Source organism: Callithrix jacchus, chromosome 1, assembly GCF_049354715.1.
Source record: "Callithrix jacchus isolate 240 chromosome 1, calJac240_pri, whole genome shotgun sequence".
Taxonomy (NCBI): domain Eukaryota; kingdom Metazoa; phylum Chordata; class Mammalia; order Primates; family Cebidae; genus Callithrix; species Callithrix jacchus.
Window position 1 is genome coordinate 125093101 of NC_133502.1, and position 18520 is coordinate 125111620.

Here is an 18520-nt window from a genome sequence, read left to right on the forward strand (position 1 = left end):
TTTTGGGAGGCCAAGGTGGGTGGATAGCTTGAGTTCAAGAGTTCAAGACCAGCTTGGGCAACATGACGAAACCTCATCTCTATGAAAAATATAAAACTTAGCCTTGTATGGTGGCAAGCACCTGTAGTCCCAGCTACAGGGAAGCCAAAGTGGGTGGATCCCTTGAGCACAGGAGGTCAAGGCTGTAGTGATCATGTCACTGCACTCCAGTCTCAGCAACAGAGCAGGACCCTGTCTCAAAAAAAAAAAAAAATGTGAAAGTGAAATAAGCATGTGTTCCTACCAGGGCAGACACAAAATTTGTGTATATAGAAGAAAGTCTTAAAAACTGCAATAAGCAAATACTTCTAGATTTTCAGTGCCCAGAAAGGCATCTCTAAAAAGCCATTTCTGGTTTTACATGTAAATATCTGGCACAGTTAAAAGAAAAATCACTTTCCCCAACATTAAACATGGATTCCATTGAAATGAATTATGTTTATTGTACTTGTTAAAAGAAAACTTGGAGTTTGTTCGACTTTGTGAAATAGACCTGTGACTTGCTTCTGGGTTTGCATGAAATCTCATTCAGAGACAACATGGGCACTTCATATGTGTACTTGGGATGAAATGTGTAATATGTGATGAGATGATAAGATGTTTAGCAGTGAAAGCTCACCACTGAAGCTTTTAGTACTTCTTCAGACAGGGCACATGAAAAACATCAAGAAACTTTAACACAGAGTTTGAAACAACTTGTTTTCCTAGAAAAACAAAATTATAACCATACGTTATTTACCAAACATCTTACCCAGACGACATCCAGAGGGAAACTCCCCAAGGATTTGGCATTCTGATGTTCTTATCTCATATTAAAATGAAGTTTGCATTGAATGCTACGTGTGGGATTTTGTTTTGTTTTGTTTTTGCAGTTGTAGTAATGGATAGCATCAAGGTTTGTAATCACTCATTTCAATTACTGCATGAATCTAACATTCGTGATAACAGTTTCATAGAAGTCATATTGAATTTGAGTAAAATGAGAGAAAAATTGCACAAATATAAACTTGTCACACAAATAGAAACTGCTTCAGGAAAATACTGCATCTCTCAGCAGTCAGCAATCCTATCTTCTATTCACATGCAGCAGACAAAGTTAGAAGAAAGACGTACAATTTTAAAAATCTGAGGGGTGGATTTATTGAGCTATGGAGAAGAAATTTGGGTATTTATATACCACTGGCAAAGAGTCTTTTCTCTCTCACTGTTTAAGTTTGGAAAACAGAGTACCCCACAATGCAGTGATTAAGGATTGATTTTAATAATCTTAAAAACCAGGCTTTGGAGCTCAATATATCCTGCCTTTCAAAAGTACTGATTTTGGGGTTACCAATGTGGCTCCGTTAACCATGCTTTGCCACATTTTATAGGAACATAAAACTGCTGGCAGACTACATCACCAGGCAGATGCAATATGACAAGTGGCTGCAAGGTCCTACTGTGGGAAAGTTGGGGATTTCAGGAAGATGATAGCTTACAAGCACAGTGTCTCAACTAAGCTCAACAGCAGAAACCCTGGTGCCTTACCAGTGTACCTCCTGTAAACTTTCAGAGCCCATATATGTTTATACATGATATTAATAAAAAGTGAGAAATAATGTTAAATAATAATAGCAACAAATACTTATACAATATAGTGTTTATTATTTAGGCCCTATGTACTTTTTTTTTTTTTTTTTTGAGACAGAGTTTTGCTCTTGTTACCCAGGCCGGAGTGCAATGGCGCGATCTCAGTTCACCGCAACCTCCGCCTCCTGGGTTCAGGCAATTCTCCTGCCTCAGCCTCCTGAGTAGCTGGGATTACAGGCACGCACCGCCGTGCCCAGCTAATTTTTTGTATTTTTAGTAGAGACGGGGTTTCACCATGTTGACCAGGATGGTCTCGATCTCTTGACCTTGTGATCCACCCACCTCGGCCTCCCAAAGTACTGGGATTACAGGCTTGAGCTAGGCCCTATGTACTTTAAAAAACATTATGTGTACATTTGTTTTTGTGGTGGTGAAATGTATTAACACAAAAGCTACCATTTTAACCATTTTTAAGTATATAGTTCAGAGACATTAAATACATTCACACTGTTTTGCCATCGTCACTACCATCCATCTCCAGAACTTTTCATCTTCCCTAACTGAAATTCTGTATCCATAAACAAGTCCCCATGCCCCTCTCTCCCAGTGCCCCCATTCTATTTTCTTTGTCTATGAATTTGACTATTCTAGGTACCTCAATAAGTTGAATCATGCAATATTTGTTGTTTGGTGTCTGACTTATTTCACTTAGTGTAATGTCTTTAAGTTTCATTCATGTTAAACCTGCACCTGAATTTTCTTCCTTTTTAAGGCTGAATAGTATTCCATTATATGTATATACCACATTTTGTTTACATATTCATCCACTCATGGATGTTTGGGTTATTTCCACTTTATGTGCTTTTGATGTATCAACTCTTTCACTTTACACACACACACGCAATACCATGGTTGTAATGTTACCCCCACTTTGTAAAAAGGAAAACTGGGACATAGGAAGTGGTAAGTTACTTGTTCAAGGACTCATAATAAAAAACAGAACCTGTACCTAAACTCAAATAATTTGTAACTCCAGAGCCTGTTCTTTTAACTATAGCAAAAATTTGATCTTTTTCTTGAATGTGAAGTATAGCATTGAGACCTGTACATAACCACAAGTATCCTTACAGTAGATGGAAATTTTCCTAGGAAGCCTGTAAGGAACCAGTAAATTTGTCAAGGAGGAATCCCTGAATTACTAAAGTTACTTTGTATAGTTATTCCAATGAACAAATCTGAAAACTAGGAATAAAATTACTTTATTAAAAAATTGTCAATGGTATAAAATATTGTTAGATTGGGAAGCAGTGCTGGTATGCACAGGCCAAGCTTCTCAGGCAGCAGTGCCTCTGAGAGCAGCTTCTTTCTTTTCATAAAGAGATGAAGAGTACACTCATGAACCCTGAGCAAAATTGTGACTTCAGTGCAATTGATTTTCTTCTAACCCAAATTCCTGTTTCTGGCTTCCTTTTCCATTTGCTACATTTGAAAAGTGGGAAGTACAATCTCTTGCCCACTTCAGTCATTGCCCAGGCCCCTTAAATTCAAATATCCCTCTCCCTGAAAATACAGACATTAGAAAATGAAAAAGAGTCTGAGAATCTGATGCACCTTTCATTCCTAGCATGTACACACCGCCACCATGTTCACACGTACAGGCCAGTCATATTTTAGGACACATGTTTCCGGGTTCCATGGGGATATGGTGCTGACCATTCTTTCGTTTCTCACAGAGTTCCAGGACAGCACGCTCTGAGGAGGACCAGGACGGCCTATGGGATGCCTGGGGCCCATGGAGTGAGTGCTCACGCACCTGCGGGGGAGGGGCCTCCTACTCCCTGAGACGCTGCCTGAGCAGCAAGTAAGTCCTGCACCTGCTGGGGGTCTTTGTGAGAACCAGAGGTAGCAGATTTGAGGCATACTTTCCTGGTTGGGTTTATGGAGAACATTCTGTTGCTCACAGATTCAGATAAAAGAATGAAAGGAACATACAAATAATTAATTTTGTGTTCTTATGTATTTTTATTTGTGTTCTTATATCCATCTGCAGCTAGGTATTTACAAACTCTTATCCTATTATAAGCAATAGAGAACTTACCGTCTTTACCAAGCAAATTTTATCTGCTTCATGCTAGGACTGGAAGGAGAATTTATAGTTAGAAATGGTTCTGGAATTATTAGCACTATAATATATTGTACGATATTGGTATTAGTGGCATATTGGATTTAACTGGATTTTTGGTATTACCAAGTACTTTGTGAATGAATATTGGTTTAGTTTTGTAGATGTTCTAATAGCTAGAAATTTCTTAAGTTCATTCAGTTCAATGAATGATGAATTTTGAATATAAGGAAATTTAAGAAAATAGAAGCTTCAGTGGGAATTGGGTCAGGAATAGTGAAAGGGATGAGGAAGGTAGACATGGGGGTGGCTAATGCATCTAAGCTAAAAGGAAAGGACCTGAGGCCTTAGAATGGAAATTTTTACTTGGAATAATAATAATTTAAAACTCCTTCTTAAGCTGTGTGTTCTATGACTAGATCTGTCTCCAAACTATAAAATATAAAGTACCATGGTAATATTTTTAATGAAAGATTTTATTTGACAGTGAAAAGTGTTATGTGTAGCAAGTAGGAGGTTTGATCAAAATTACTATATATACTGTATTATGAAAAAATGAAACAGAAAAAATTCTAGACATTTCATAAACAAATAGCAGAAAGTGGTGAGTTGGAGGTTTGGAAAAATATCAACTTACTTTAATAAGAGTGAGAATTTCTTGAAATCAGCGACGGAGCCTTATTCCTTTCTGTCTCCCCAAGGCCTGCACAGGGTCTAACAGATATTGGAAGCCCAACAGATGGTTCTTCATTGAATTACTAAAGACCATTTTGGCTTCAGGCAGGTCTCAATGGAAATGTTATAACCTGAGATATATCCAACAAGATACCAGATCAGTTCTGGTATTCCGCCACTGCGGCATTTATGTGTACACTAAAAATGGGTTAGTGGGATTGTATCTACCAGCAGGTTTGTTTGTCTTATTTTGAGGCCAACTTCATATCAATGAGAACCTTGAGCCTATAAGAAAGACTAGACTTTTGCTCCTTATGATTCACCTGCTCTCTTAATCTTGAATTTATAAAACTTCCTGAATCTGCAATATGTGCTGCTACAGGCTGATAATCTAACTGATAATATTCATACATCAGTACAGCCAAAAAGTACAAATTTGGATTGTTCCTGGTATCTAGTTTTCTCAAATTAACATCCTTGAATATTTTATAGGGATGAGCCAAAACATGTGTCTCACAAAACCGATGAGAAATAAAGGGGAATTTTTATACTGTCTCAGTGATGTGTACGTTAGATTGTGATAGGATCTTTTACTGAGTGAGAGACTGAGAAGCAATTTAAAGAATACATTAAAGTCACAAAATGCTGTCATTCAGCAAATAATCAAATATTGATGCCATATGAAATTTAAAAATACCAATTTTGCCACCTAGTAAGTTAAAGCTCTAGGTGTTAAGGTTCTATTTTGATACTATTTGGAAGGTATCAGTTGTCTTTGACTTATAGAGTATTAGAAAAGTAGAATATAAATGCCTCAATTATAAACGTATAGAAGATATGTTCCTATTTTACTCTTGAGTTTAAAAATATATATTCAGTAATCTCATACAAGGCTAGACAAGAAGGTTATAAAATGGGAAGGAGGTAGACTACTCATTCTTTAGGAATTTGAAGACGAATAAAGCCTCCAAATAGAAGGCATTTCTAAATCAAGCAATAATGTAAAGAAATACTAGTTTCTTAAAAGCTAGTGCTTAGTGTGAACTGTTGCATCATACACATGATGTAACAGTTCTCACATGATGTAACAGTTCTTAAAGTTGTAGTCATTCTTTAGCAAATCAAAAACTTGTCACCATCATTAAACTCTGGAACAATCTGGATAGAAATGTAATATATATTTTTAATTGTGAAAGAACTATTTATATATGCCTTATCATATATTTTGATATCATTTTTCAGTAGGATTTGTGGTGTTAGGCGGAACTGTACTAATTCTGATCCTTTACGACAAACAAAATATAGGTTGATTTAGCTGTTCAGTCTGAGATTCTAGCAGGCTTTCTGGAGACAGCAGCTCATGATATGACCATTAGCATATTACCTCTGTGCCCTAATGAGTTAAATCTTACAGCTACAGATTTTAGAAGGACTAAGACTGAGTTACTATCTTTGGGTGTGTATTGATTCTAGAAAATCTGCGTCTCCAAGGACAATTTAAAGATCTACAATGACTAAGTAAATACCTTAATAAGAATACCAAATAAGTATGTTAAGCCACTGAATATTCATAGATGTTACAATGCTGACTTTTAAAATATTAGATTGGTGCATAAATAGTCCATTAATTTCAATGGCAAAAACCGCAATTATTTTTGCACCAACCTAATACTTTAGCTTTTATGGGAAGTATACACTTATTATCTGGAAAGCACAACAGAGTATGCTGTTATTAAACAGCTCAGATAGTTCCTGCTTTGATTCAAGACCCTTGTGTACATTGTATTTTTCTAAACAAGGCATGCATATACACATATTTGTGTGTGTGTTGAGCTGTGACAGAAAGTATATGTCATTTCAAAAGAGTCTGAAAGCTGCTGTTGCAAAGAACTCACCCTGGCAGGGGCCCTTTGTGGATACGGGTCAGGAGGAGACCTTATCCTAAGCATCACTGGTCCTCAATCACAATTCAGTTATCTTTGCTATGGGATTATTATGTTTGGAATCAGAGGTCCTCAAATGTTTGTGTGTCCCTGGGTTTCTCTTTCTGCCATTTTGAATCACTTCATATGTTTTATTAATATGATTTTAGCCCCTGTAATTTTTCCTTCTTTATGTGTAATGAAAATATAGAGCAAGTCCCCTTTGGTATCTAAAAGGAATCAGGCATTTTGGATAATTTCATTTTAGATGATTTATACTCTCCTCCATATATAGTGAATGCATTTGCTCAGGATCTTGGATGGAAGTGTAGTTGTTTTCATTATCTTTTAAGTTGTCAAGCGCCTAAGAAGCTAATTGTTTTCTTGGCAATTTGTATTTGCAATCAAGGTCTTCTTTCACTATTAACAGCAATTCCTGGCTTACAGCCTCACGTTTCAAAAAGCTAGCTTTCAGCTACCAGAGTTCATGGAGACACCTAGCATTGATTAAGATTTTTAGTTACATTTTCATTAAAACAGGTAACTCTAAACAGTAAGAAATAATAAATAAGTATACTTATAAAAACAAAATATAATATTAATGAAATACATTCTAACATTTTTCTCATTAATACTTACCTGTGATTAAATCATTTCTTAAATATGGCCCTCGTTTGTTCTTAGGCTGGACTTGGAACATATTTTTAACCTTATAATTTAGAAACAGATATGTTCTGAGATATGTGCTCAGCTTCAATACTTAAAATCAGTTTGATTTTTAAAGTTTTCAGGTTTTTTCCCTCAACAACTGGTTCTATCTATTCTAGTACCAGCAAGAATTTATTAGATTACCCTCCTTAGCTCCTTACTCTAATGGAAGTTCTCATTGGGGTAGCAATTATTCAGTGCCACAGTAATGCTGCATGACAACCACTAATCCTCACTAGAATATCAGATAATGAATTATTGCTCAGCTAGGTGGCTCTGATGCACTTGGATGGCCTTGATCACGTATCTAGGGTTGGCTGGTTGTTGGCTGATCTGGACTGGTTTTATCTGGGTGAACATGGTAAACCCAGTTCTGCTCCACAGGTTCCTCATCCTCCAGCAGGCTAGCCTAGGCAAGTTTTTATTGTAACAGCAGAGGTGTAAGAGAGAGCAATTCCCAGTGCAAAGCCTGTGTTCAGCTTCTGTATCATATTTGCTAGTATCTCATTGGCCAAGCTAAGCCACCCACCAAGGCCAGAGTCAGAATGAGAGAGCCACAATATTACATGCGAAAGCATGAGATAAGGAGAGGGTGAAAAATTGGGACTATTCTCCAATCTACCATGAATGGTCTTCTGTGGCTTTCTTATTCATTTTTTAAAATCACTTTTTATTATTTTTTTTATAGCACATAAAATTGAAAAAGAAAAAGAGAAAACTTTGACACATTCTATTATCCAAATGTATCAAGCATTTTAAATTTTCTCAACAGCACACACTGCAATGAAGTGGTTACAATTATGATGACCATTTTACAGATGTGGAAACTGAAGCCCAATAACCAGTCTTATTCATTTTTAATGGGATAATAAACTTAATGGGTTCTGTCTCATTTCTCCACCCCAGATTTAGGCATCTAAATGCAGTTCAGTCACCTTATATACCTTTCCAATAGGGAAAGAGCAGAGCTTATATATATATCCTTAGAGGCCTAGCAGGTAACTGGAATGTAAGTAGTATTCTAATAGTAAGCATTCATATTCAGTCCAAATAAATCCCGTCTACCAGGTAAATTAACCTGCCAGGCCAATTTTCCAGCTCTGGTAATATGATCTCTTAGATCACTTTCAGGTTCAATTATTTTTTTCAAGTCTGTCAGCTAATGATTATTCTATTCCCAATATGAAAAACTGTACAGGGAGCTAGATTACCCAGATTTTATGGAATAAATGACAAGTACTCAACTTCTAGAGTTAGTTCTGTTCCCTGATGGGTTAGGAGCTTGTGAGGAGACTTAGTTTACCCTCTGAGTACAGAACATCCTCTCTGAGTGACCTTTTGAAGGTTATAGAAAAGAAATTCAATGGAGACAAAAGCAGAATGAAAACACAGACACATGTTAAATATAAAAGCTTTCATTCTCAACAGGCAGTACTTGATACTGGGGGAAAAGCCCTGAGCTGAATTATTTCCTTGGTTTCTCCCCTACCCTTTTTCTGAGGCTTGCAGAAAGTAGGCAGTGCTTGATTTTCCCAGTTATGATATTGGAACACTGATCATTGCCTTTATCTGCAACCCTGGTTTAAGCTACAAAGAAAGACACTGTATAAGCATTGCCTTCCACCTTTACTAGTTTTTGTAAGATTATGTAAGATTTTGTTGAGTAACTCTTATAATGTAACTTTTACTAATCTTGTATCACCAAGTAGAATATGTTTTTATTTTTCATTAATTAGAAAAGAGACTATACCTACTTGTGCTTGATGTGAACATTTGTTTTATTTCAAATGAATTAAAGACCAGCTACCTTGAGAAGCTGCTCCACTCTCCAGTTCTTTGCCCCTCCCACTAAATACTCTGAAATAATATTTATAGTGAGCTCATTTGTCTAACTTTGAAAAAAATACTTGATACTAAAGATCTGTCTTTCAAAGCTCTAGGTTTATCTTTAACCAGTTAATTTAGCTTTGCTCATAAGGAGTTCCAAATGCATAAGACACTTAATATGGTGTGTAACATTGTCTGTCTCACTGTATTAAGTCAATGCCAACACCAGGCTCAGAGAAGGAAGCTGCAGCTCATCTGAGATGGCAACAAGTCAGATAGCTGGCTGCTCTTAGCTGTGATGTGAACCTTTGCACTGGTTACATCTGAGACCTTTTTACTTTCTGAAATGCCAAATTCATGTAGCTAAATAGCATAGATTAATAATACATGAATATTGCATTAACAGCATAAATTAATTAATACATTAAGAATACAAATATTTTGATAAATCATGACTGATTAAATAATGGATTTGGCTGTTTCATATATATCCAAATGGCAAAAAATAATCTTATAAAGGATGGCAGAATTTTTAAAAAGTTAATGAATTTTGAGTTAAATCTTTAAATTGAATTAAAAAGGTTTTTTTAGGTGAATACAATTATTAGGTGAGCAAGAAATAAAAATAATCACACATAGGGGTGCCTAAAACAAGTAAGATTATAGTATTATTCCAAAGGCATGTGGCTGCCAGAATGGTGTCAACATAAATACAGAAAATTTAAAATAAATAGCCCCAAGGATTCTTAGTCCACAGGAATTGGAAAGATCGTTCTACAGGTCTCATTTCATGATGACTGTGCTAAGAGAAAGTAAGCTAACTTCTCTGATTTTTAATTGCAAACACAGCTATTCTGCTGTGAAAATATTGATACACTAGTATAGGCTTTAATTAGCATCTTATTTCTATACCATATAATAATAAATACCAAAAGAAAATTTCACTGGTAAGATTTGGCTTTTTAAACAAATGTTTGTTTTTTTCTTTTAAAGACATCTCTTTCATAACATCCAATTAAGGTTCACAGGACTTGTTTTAATAGATTTTAGAACTTTCAGCTCAAATGAGCTTGAAAGCAGGCTTTATCTGTTATTCCTCATCTAGTGTTACATGTTATCAGCCTTATTTTCCTTAGAAATGTTTGAATTTTTGTTTAAAAGAAAGATACACAAGTTCGGAATAGGTATGACTATTCATGTCATTTGTATGAGGTTGTCTTTTCATTTTGTTAAAGGAGGGTCCACATTTTGGGACATATGCTTAAGAGTTTGTGGTTGCCTTCCTTTTACTTTTTGGGTTAAAGCCTAGTCTAAATGTATCACCAGGACTTCTAATATTTCAGGTCATATATCTTAAGGGGGTGTATTTTTCCAAGATCTGATCTTCTTTCAGGAGGCAATGTGCTAAAGCCAATGACTGAATGTTTAGGACCAATTTATGGCCTGGTTTACCCCATAAGCCAATTTGTTAGAATAAAAGATGGTTGGAAATTTGTTTGTTGTCTGTAACCTTTACTTGCCATATCAGGAATCTGTAACTCTTAGCTGTCTTTTCTGTTTATTTTACAAAATCCTTACCTGGCTTGTTATTAGCCCTTCTAAAGTTTGTATATCTCCTCAATTTTAATTCATTCATTCAATGAATATTTATCAAATACATACTATGTATTAGGCAAGTTGGTAGGTATAACTAAGGATAGAAATCCCCAGGGGCCAGAGTCTCAAGAATTTGCCAAATTATTAATTTGCCTCTGGGTTTCTACTGATTGTAGTTGCAAGATATTTTAAGAACTAAGAGAATTTCCCCCAATTCTATAAATAATACATCTGTGGAACTGGGTTTTAAAAATATTTTATATATATATATAGTTATTTTATTCTGGTAGCATCATTTCATATATTAATGCTTTCATTTCCTAATTAGGTTGTATGAATTCCTCCTTTATTACAATGCTTAGCACACAGCAGACACTCAAATGTTTCATAATTAGCTTTTAAAGAGTGTATGTGATATTGTCATTTTATTTCTTCAATCTGTGCTTCAACTAAAAAAGAGGAAAAATATATGATATTAAATATCTCTACAAAAGAATCAGGAAACTAATCCCTATACCACAGAACCAATATTGGTAGAAACAATTCTGCTGTTGCAGAATTAAGAAAATATTTCATACTTAGATCTAGACTTGAGCTGGGAAGGATCTTAGAGCTAATCTCTCTAATTCCCTCTTTGTTATTTTTCTTCCTCTTTTTATTCTTATTTTTTATTGTGGTAAGACAATTTAGCATGAGATCCAACATCTCAACCAAATTTTAAGTGTGCTATACAGTATTTTTAACTAAACCAGCAATGCTGTACAGCAGACCTCTACACTTCAGCCATCTTGCATAATCGAAACTATACTCCTTGAATGGCAAGTATGATTTCTCCCTCCCGGCAACCTCTGGCAGCCTCCATTCCACTGTCTGCTCCTATGGACTAGTCTAGATACCTTATATAAGTGGAATCATGTAGTACTTGTCCTTATTTCTGACTTATTTCTCTCACCATAATGGCCTCAAAGTTCATTCACTGTGGTTCGTTGTTCCCTTTGCTGTGCAGACTCTTTACTTTGACAGTGTCCTACTGGTCTACTTTTGCTTTTGCTGCTTTTGCTTTTGGTTTTATATCTAAGAAATCATTGCCAAATCAATATTGTGAAGCTTTGCCCCTATATTTTCCAGTAGGAGTTTTTCATAGTTTCAAGTCTTACATTTAAGTTGATGATCCATTTTGAGTTAATTTTTGTATGTGGTGAAATTTCTATGACAATTTTATGCTTTCACATGTAAATATCCAATTTCTGCAGCACCTTTCCCCATTGTATATTCTTGGCACCTTTGTCAAAGATCAGTTGACTGTACATGTGTGAGTTTTTTCTAGGTGTTCCATAGGTGTATATGTCTGTCTTTACACCAAGATGTCTTTACACTGGTATATCTTTACACCAGTACCATTCTGTTTTAATTTCTGTAGCTTATAAAATATTTTGAAATCAGGAACTGTGATACCTTCAGCTTTGTTCTCTCTGAATGTTTTGACCATTCCAGAATCTTTTTGGCTTCATGAATTTTAGAACTCTTTGTTCTATTTCTATAAAAATCAGTCACTGTGATTTTGACAGGCAATGTATTGTATCTGTAGATGACATTGGGTAGCATGGACATTTCAACAATATTAACTCTTCCGTTCCATGAACATGGAATGTTTTACCATTTATTTGTGCCATCCTTAATTTCTTTCAGTACTGTTTTGTGGTTTTCAGTGTACAAGTCTTAACTTACCTAAGTTTATTCCTGTTTTATTCTTTTTGATGTGATTATAAATGAGACTGTTCTCTTAATTTCTTTTTGTGAATAGTTTTTTGTTTGTGTGTAGAAATGCAGACTGAAACTGACTTTTCTATATTGATTTTGTATCCTACAATTTTACTCAATTTACTAGTCCTTCGTTAAGTATTTAGAATTTTCTGCTAATGAAATCACGTCATCTGCAAAAAGAGATAATTGTACTTCTTCCTTTCTTATTTGGATGCCTTTTATTTCCTTTTCTTGTCTTACTGACTAAGACGTTCAGGACTATTTTGAACAGACTGGCAAGAGTGAACAACCTTTCCTTGCTCCTGATCTTAGAGGAAAAGCCCTTGAGTGTGATGTTAGCTGAGGACTTTTCACATACGGCCTTTGTTATTTTGAAGAAATTTCCTTCTATGCCTAGTTTGAGAATTCACACATGAAAGGTGTTAAATTTTGACAAATGCTTTTTCTGCATCTGAGATGATCATGTGGTTGTTATTCCTCCTTCTGTTATAGAAGTAGTTCTTAATCCTAGTTACACTTTAGAATCGCCTGAAAAGCTTTTAAAAAATACAAATATCTGGGCCCTACCAAAGACCAATTAAATTATGATCCCTGGTGGTGGATTCCTGACATCAGTAATTTTTTCAAAGCTCTCCAAATGATTTTAATGTGTATCCAGGGTTAAAACTGCTGTTGTCTTGAAGGGGATGATAGTGTAATGATGAGGTTTATCTCCAGCTCCCTGAAAATTTAGACGTTAGAATAGAGAAGAAAAAAAAAAGAATTTTTGTTTGTTTGTTTTTTGAGGCAAAAGCTGGCTGTAATGCCCAGTCTGGAGTGCAGTGGTGCTATCTTGGCTCACTGAAACCTCCACCTCCCAGTCTCAAACTATCCTCCTACCTCAGCCTCCCTCGTAGCTGGGACCAAAGATGTGCGCCACCATGCTCTACTACTTTTTGTATTTTTTGAAGAGACAGGGTTTCACCACATTGGCCACGCTGGTCTTGAACTCCTGAGCTCCAGCGATTTACTTGTCTTGGCCTCCCAAAGTACTGGGGTTACAGGTGTGAGCTACTGCAGGATTTTCTGATAAAGATACTTCTTTATGTTAAAATTCCCTACTGAAGTTTCTGTGAAATGATCGAGTGCCATGTGGGAGAGAAGTCATGGGTACAAGAATGTCAATATGTAATGGTGGCGATTGCTCTAGGTACTAATGTGTATCTACTCTTCTTAGTCATTATCAGTCATTATCAGCCTTGCCAAAAGTGGTAAATGGACTAAGTGATTTCTGACTTATTCTTTTATCCTTTTATTAATTAAGCCTACAAACATGATCTTTTAAGCTTCCAGCTTGTTAGTGAATAACCAAGTTAATGTCCTAGTGATTCTTGGGTAGTTTTTGCAAATTCTCTGAGACTTACTTCTCCTTAAAGTCATTAAACTTACTATCCACAGAGTTGAGTTTAGCTTTCCATCTTCAATTCAGTATCCATCCCTCCAGCTCCTCCCTCACCTTAACCACCAAAAAATAGTAGGGAGAGGGGAAGCTTTTCTAATACTACTTACATTATTACTTGAATTATTTCCTCTTTTTGGGCCCGATTTGTGGAAAATAGAAAAGAGATATCTGACCCTGTTTTGTTTAGTTTCAATCACTGAGAAAGAGAGAGAGACACACACACACACAGACAGATACTGGATATGAAGGGTGAGCAGAGGGTGGTCCAAATCATATACAATGGGGGATGGATACTTCATCTGGAGGCAGGAAGAATAACTATAAAACACTAGGTGATGTTACATCCGCATGGACCATCAGCTAAAGCCCCTAATATACCAACCTCAAAGAGCTGCAGAGCCAGTCCCTACCTTTGAGCTTTGGACTAGGATTCCCTGGTCCAGATAAAGTCCCTTTCCTAGTGGGAGAGAACAACATGTTGTGGGAACCAGAATTTTAGCAATAAGTTTCTTTGCCTACTTTGTGAATTCTTCCTTCTATTTTATATTTCACAAAACTACTGACTTTTGAATTTTGACACCACTATTCTCTAGCTGTATGACATTGGACTAGATTTTAGTTTCTCTGGGATTTTGTTTGCTTATCCATGAGGTCAGGTGGGCAGTGCTGGGAACAGAACTAATGTTCCGTAGATATTTGTTGAACAGACATCCACGATGCCATTCAACTCTGAAATGTGTGCCCCTAAAAAAGAGACCCTTTCTCCTCCAGATAGGCAGTCAAGCCCATTTTGCTGTTAGACAGGAAGAGGAGCAAAAGCTGCTCTTCATATAAATGGTTTAAAGGAAAAATGTTGTGACTCTCCAGACCCCCATTTTGCAATGAACATCTGGGTGACATGGAAGGATTGGAAAACTTTTGTCTCTAGCCAAAACAATTCATAAATTTCCAACTCAAGGCTTATATCGGGTGAGGTTGTTAGAGTCCTAGAGTTTCATAATATACATTTTCCTCAAGGGGAAGATGGAAAAGTTGGACTTGATGTTGCTAAAACACATTTGTTTTTATTCTCATTCTTTGCCTCTTTTGGCTACTGAGCCAATGTAAGAACATTTGCAAAACTTATGGCATGTGTGTGTGTACTATAAAGTGCATATCCTTAGTGCTAGTGGAACTTAAGCCAAAGGCAGCAATCCCCCGGCCCCCACCCCTAGCCATCTTTCAGAGGAAGCAAATGCATTGCAATGACAAACACACAACTTGTAATAAATCTGTGAAAATAAACATGCCCACTAAAATAGAGCCCAACGTTTTTCACTTTGGTAGCTATTTAGTTTTGTTTTAAACTTTTTATCTTTTTCTTGGTATAGAAAGATTTTAATCAGGTTTCAAAGTTCAAAAATTAGAACAGATATGAGGCTGGAAGTTTTTCATGGCCTGAAATTGTCTTTAAAACATTTCCTTCTGTGTGTTCCTTCCTTCTTCCTTTGGCTGTTAGTTCTTTCCTTCCCTCCTTGTATCCCTCGCTCCTTTCTTTCCTTCCTTCCTTCTCTCCCGAAATATTTGTAAAGCACTAACAGTATACCAATCATGTCGCTAGGTTCTGCAGCTCAGAAACCAAACACAGATTCCAAGGCAGAAAAGTAAATAAACAGTCAAAAAATTACGATTTATTTTAGATTCAGGGGTACCTGTGCATGTTTATTACATGGGTATATTGCATAACAGTGGGAATTCGGCTTCTAGTGTACCCAGCACCCAAATATTCAACATTGTTCTCAGTAGGCAGTTTTTCCACCCACCGCGCCCCAGCCTTTCCTCCTTCAGAGTCCCCAGTGCCAAATATTTCCATCTTTATGTCCATGTGTACCCACTGTTTAGCTCCCACTTACAGGTGAGAACATATGGTATTTGATTGCTCTGCTTCTGAGTTAGTTCACTTAGGATAATAGCGTCCAGCTCCATCAATGTTGCTGTAAAGCACATGATTTCATTCTTTTTATGGCTAAGTAGTATTGATGGCATATATGTACCACATTTTCTTTATGTAGTCATCCATTGATGGACATTTAGGCCAATTCTATCACTTTGTTATTGTGAATAGTACTGCAATAAACATACCAATGCAGGTGTCTTTTTTGTATAATGATTTCTTTTCCTTTGGGTAGATATCTAGTGTGGAATTGCTAGGTTAAATGGTAATATCCTTTTCTTTTCTTTTCTTTTCTTTCTTTTCTTCTTGAGACAGATTCTCCCTCTGTCACCCAGGCTGGACTGCAGTGGTGCAGTCTCAGCTCACTGCAACCTCTGCCTCTTGGGTTGAAGCAATTCTTCTGCCTTAGCCTCCCAAGTGCTGGGATTATAGGCATGTGCCAAGATGCCAGGATAATTTGTATTTTTAGTAGAGATGGGGTTTCACCATGTTAGCCAGGTTGGTTTTCTAAAAGTAAAAGAAACATGGGTGCTACAGGACTGTGTCCTAGATTTTTTTAAACTCTAGTCTTTTGCTGCCTCTGTGCCTCCTCTCTTGGTGAGCTCTTTACCTACAATGTCCCTCCCTCCCCATGCTCACCTGTCAAAACCCTAATTGTTATTTAAAGCCGCCTTCGCCTGTACCCCTGAGTCTCACCATGCTATATTTGTGAGGCATTTTGTTTGCATCACCTTTAGGTCACCGTTACATAGTCTGGCTGTGTTACAGTTATTTTTATGGTACTGTCCCTAATTAGATTATCAGTGTTATGGTCTCAGGTTTTATTTTCCTTTTCTTTGTACCTTCCTTGCTTGCACAGAGTACGTATCTAGTCACTGTTCGGTGAATTTACTGAATTAAACACAGGTTAAGAATCTAGTGTAGTACTCGATGAAGCAGGAGTTGGAAGAAAGGACTGAATCACAAAGTCTCCCTTCTCCCATCACATTCTTGGGACTCCTATCATCCATATAGGACATCTGACCTAAGATATTTCCTTCGGAAGCTGTTGCCCTAGCCTCAGTCTCTCCTTTTTCAAATTCCTCCTGTATTTAATATTCAGAACATTCCCATGAGTTGTTCACCAGGCGTTATACTGCTGTGTGTTCCACTCGGATGCATGTGGATTTATTCAAGTAAATAGTAACTTTGATAAGAATCAGGGAGGCCACTATTTTTGTCTCTCACAGTACCTTGCTTAGTACTAGTGTATATTAGATGCCCAATGAATGTGTTAAGTGACTGCAAATTGGAAAACATTATAAAGCTTGTTAACCAGGAGGCATGGCCAGGGCTCATTTTTCCCCTCATTTCGGGGTGCTTATTGTACATTGTCTCATGAGACTTTTTGAGCAGTATGCTCAGAGTAGTTTCTGGCTCCATTAGAAGCTGGGCATGACCTTTAAGGTCTACAGTGTCATCGTTCTCGCCTTTTTCTTGTTTGATTATATGAGTATACTCCTCATTTTCATAACTCCAGCCCGTATTTGTGAAAACGTGATGCTTTGATATGGCATGTCTTTCTTTGAAGAATAGGCAGGTATATGTAAAATCATACTTGTTTGGGAAAAAAATTGGCAGTCATTTTTTTAGTTATAATTTAGACATAGCAAATAAGCTAATTTGAAACTTAGAGAACAAACTCCAAAATCAGCCTATAATATTCTCTTGTGGGTCTAAATTTTAACAGTTCTGCAGCGTCCGAACTGTTGCTCAGAAATTTGTAAAAGTGCAGAGATGCTTTCCTCAGTTCCATCTGGTCAAGAGAAGTTCAAACAACCAGAGAGGAAGCTGTCTTGGAATGTTTTCCCTAAACCTACATAATTTCCATTTATATCAAATTCACTTTCCACAATAAGTTTTAGTAACTCTCTGGATATACATAAATCAATATTTCCAAGTTGGCACTGCGTTCAGAACATTTTTTTTATAATGATAGATTAGGATGAGCAGTGTTGAACTATAAAACTGAGATCACAAAAATACCTTATCTATGCCAAAGAAACACTTTTAAATCTAGTTTGCAAATTACAGACCATCTTTTAATCTGGCCCTTCACTATCCCCCGATCAGTTTAAAATTGCTTTGAAAATGCAGGTTTAAGGCCGACTCTTCTTTTGGCTCAGTAGGGCCCTGTTAGTGCCTCTGGCACACTGTTATGAGCTAACATGGCACCACGGCTGTGTCTATTGCCAGCCAGCTCACCTACTGATGGATGATACCTGGCAGCGTGCCTCCATGTTGTTTCTTGTATTATGATAACAGAAAGCATTTTCAAAAGCCACGTTTATCAGGTTGTCATAATAGTTTGGCTTGCATATCTATCTAGTCAAAAAATAATAATAATGAATCTCTCCCTTAGCACTCATCTGCTTGAGGCACGTGATGTATCCCTTGTAGAAAAGGCAGTGGAAAACTGCTTCTGTGTGGGATTCAGGGACCTTTCAACTTAGGAGAAAGTGAGATTTTTTAATATATGCTTTTGAAAGTCTCAAAGCACCAAGAACCTCTGTTTCCTCCTTTCCACTGCTGGTTGTATGTAGAGGGGATGCATTTATTTCTAGAATTTTAGTGGCTTTGTTCAGTGAAGGGTATTTAACCTGAAATGGGGAAAAAATGTGAATGTTAGCCTCAAAAAAGGACAAAGACACATTTTAATGTTTAGGGTCAGTTTCCATAGGCAGGTGTTACCAGATTAAACATTACTTGTTATAAAGAACATTGTAAACAAATTTCTTATTATTTTAGATACAGGGTCACCTGGAAGCATGTGGCAGCCAGAAGGGGCCTCAAAGTACATTTTAAAATTGCTATAAGAGTATAATTAACTTGTTAGTAACATAAAAAATAGATGCTTGATAGGATGGATACCCATTTACCGTGAT

The 18520-nt window shown here is 36.6% G+C and overlaps 1 protein-coding gene across 6 annotated transcripts in view; it reads left to right on the top strand.

Annotated features, from left to right (window-relative positions):
• Positions 1 to 18520, top strand: part of ADAMTSL1 (ADAMTS like 1) — a 1072914-nt gene that overhangs the window by 649614 nt on the left and 404780 nt on the right. For all 6 annotated transcript variants that reach the window (XM_078369765.1, XM_078369768.1, XM_035306411.3 and 3 more), the window contains one exon: positions 3342 to 3469. In XM_078369765.1, coding sequence (XP_078225891.1) covers positions 3342 to 3469 — 128 coding nt within the window. The remainder of the gene's footprint in view (positions 1 to 3341; positions 3470 to 18520) is intronic.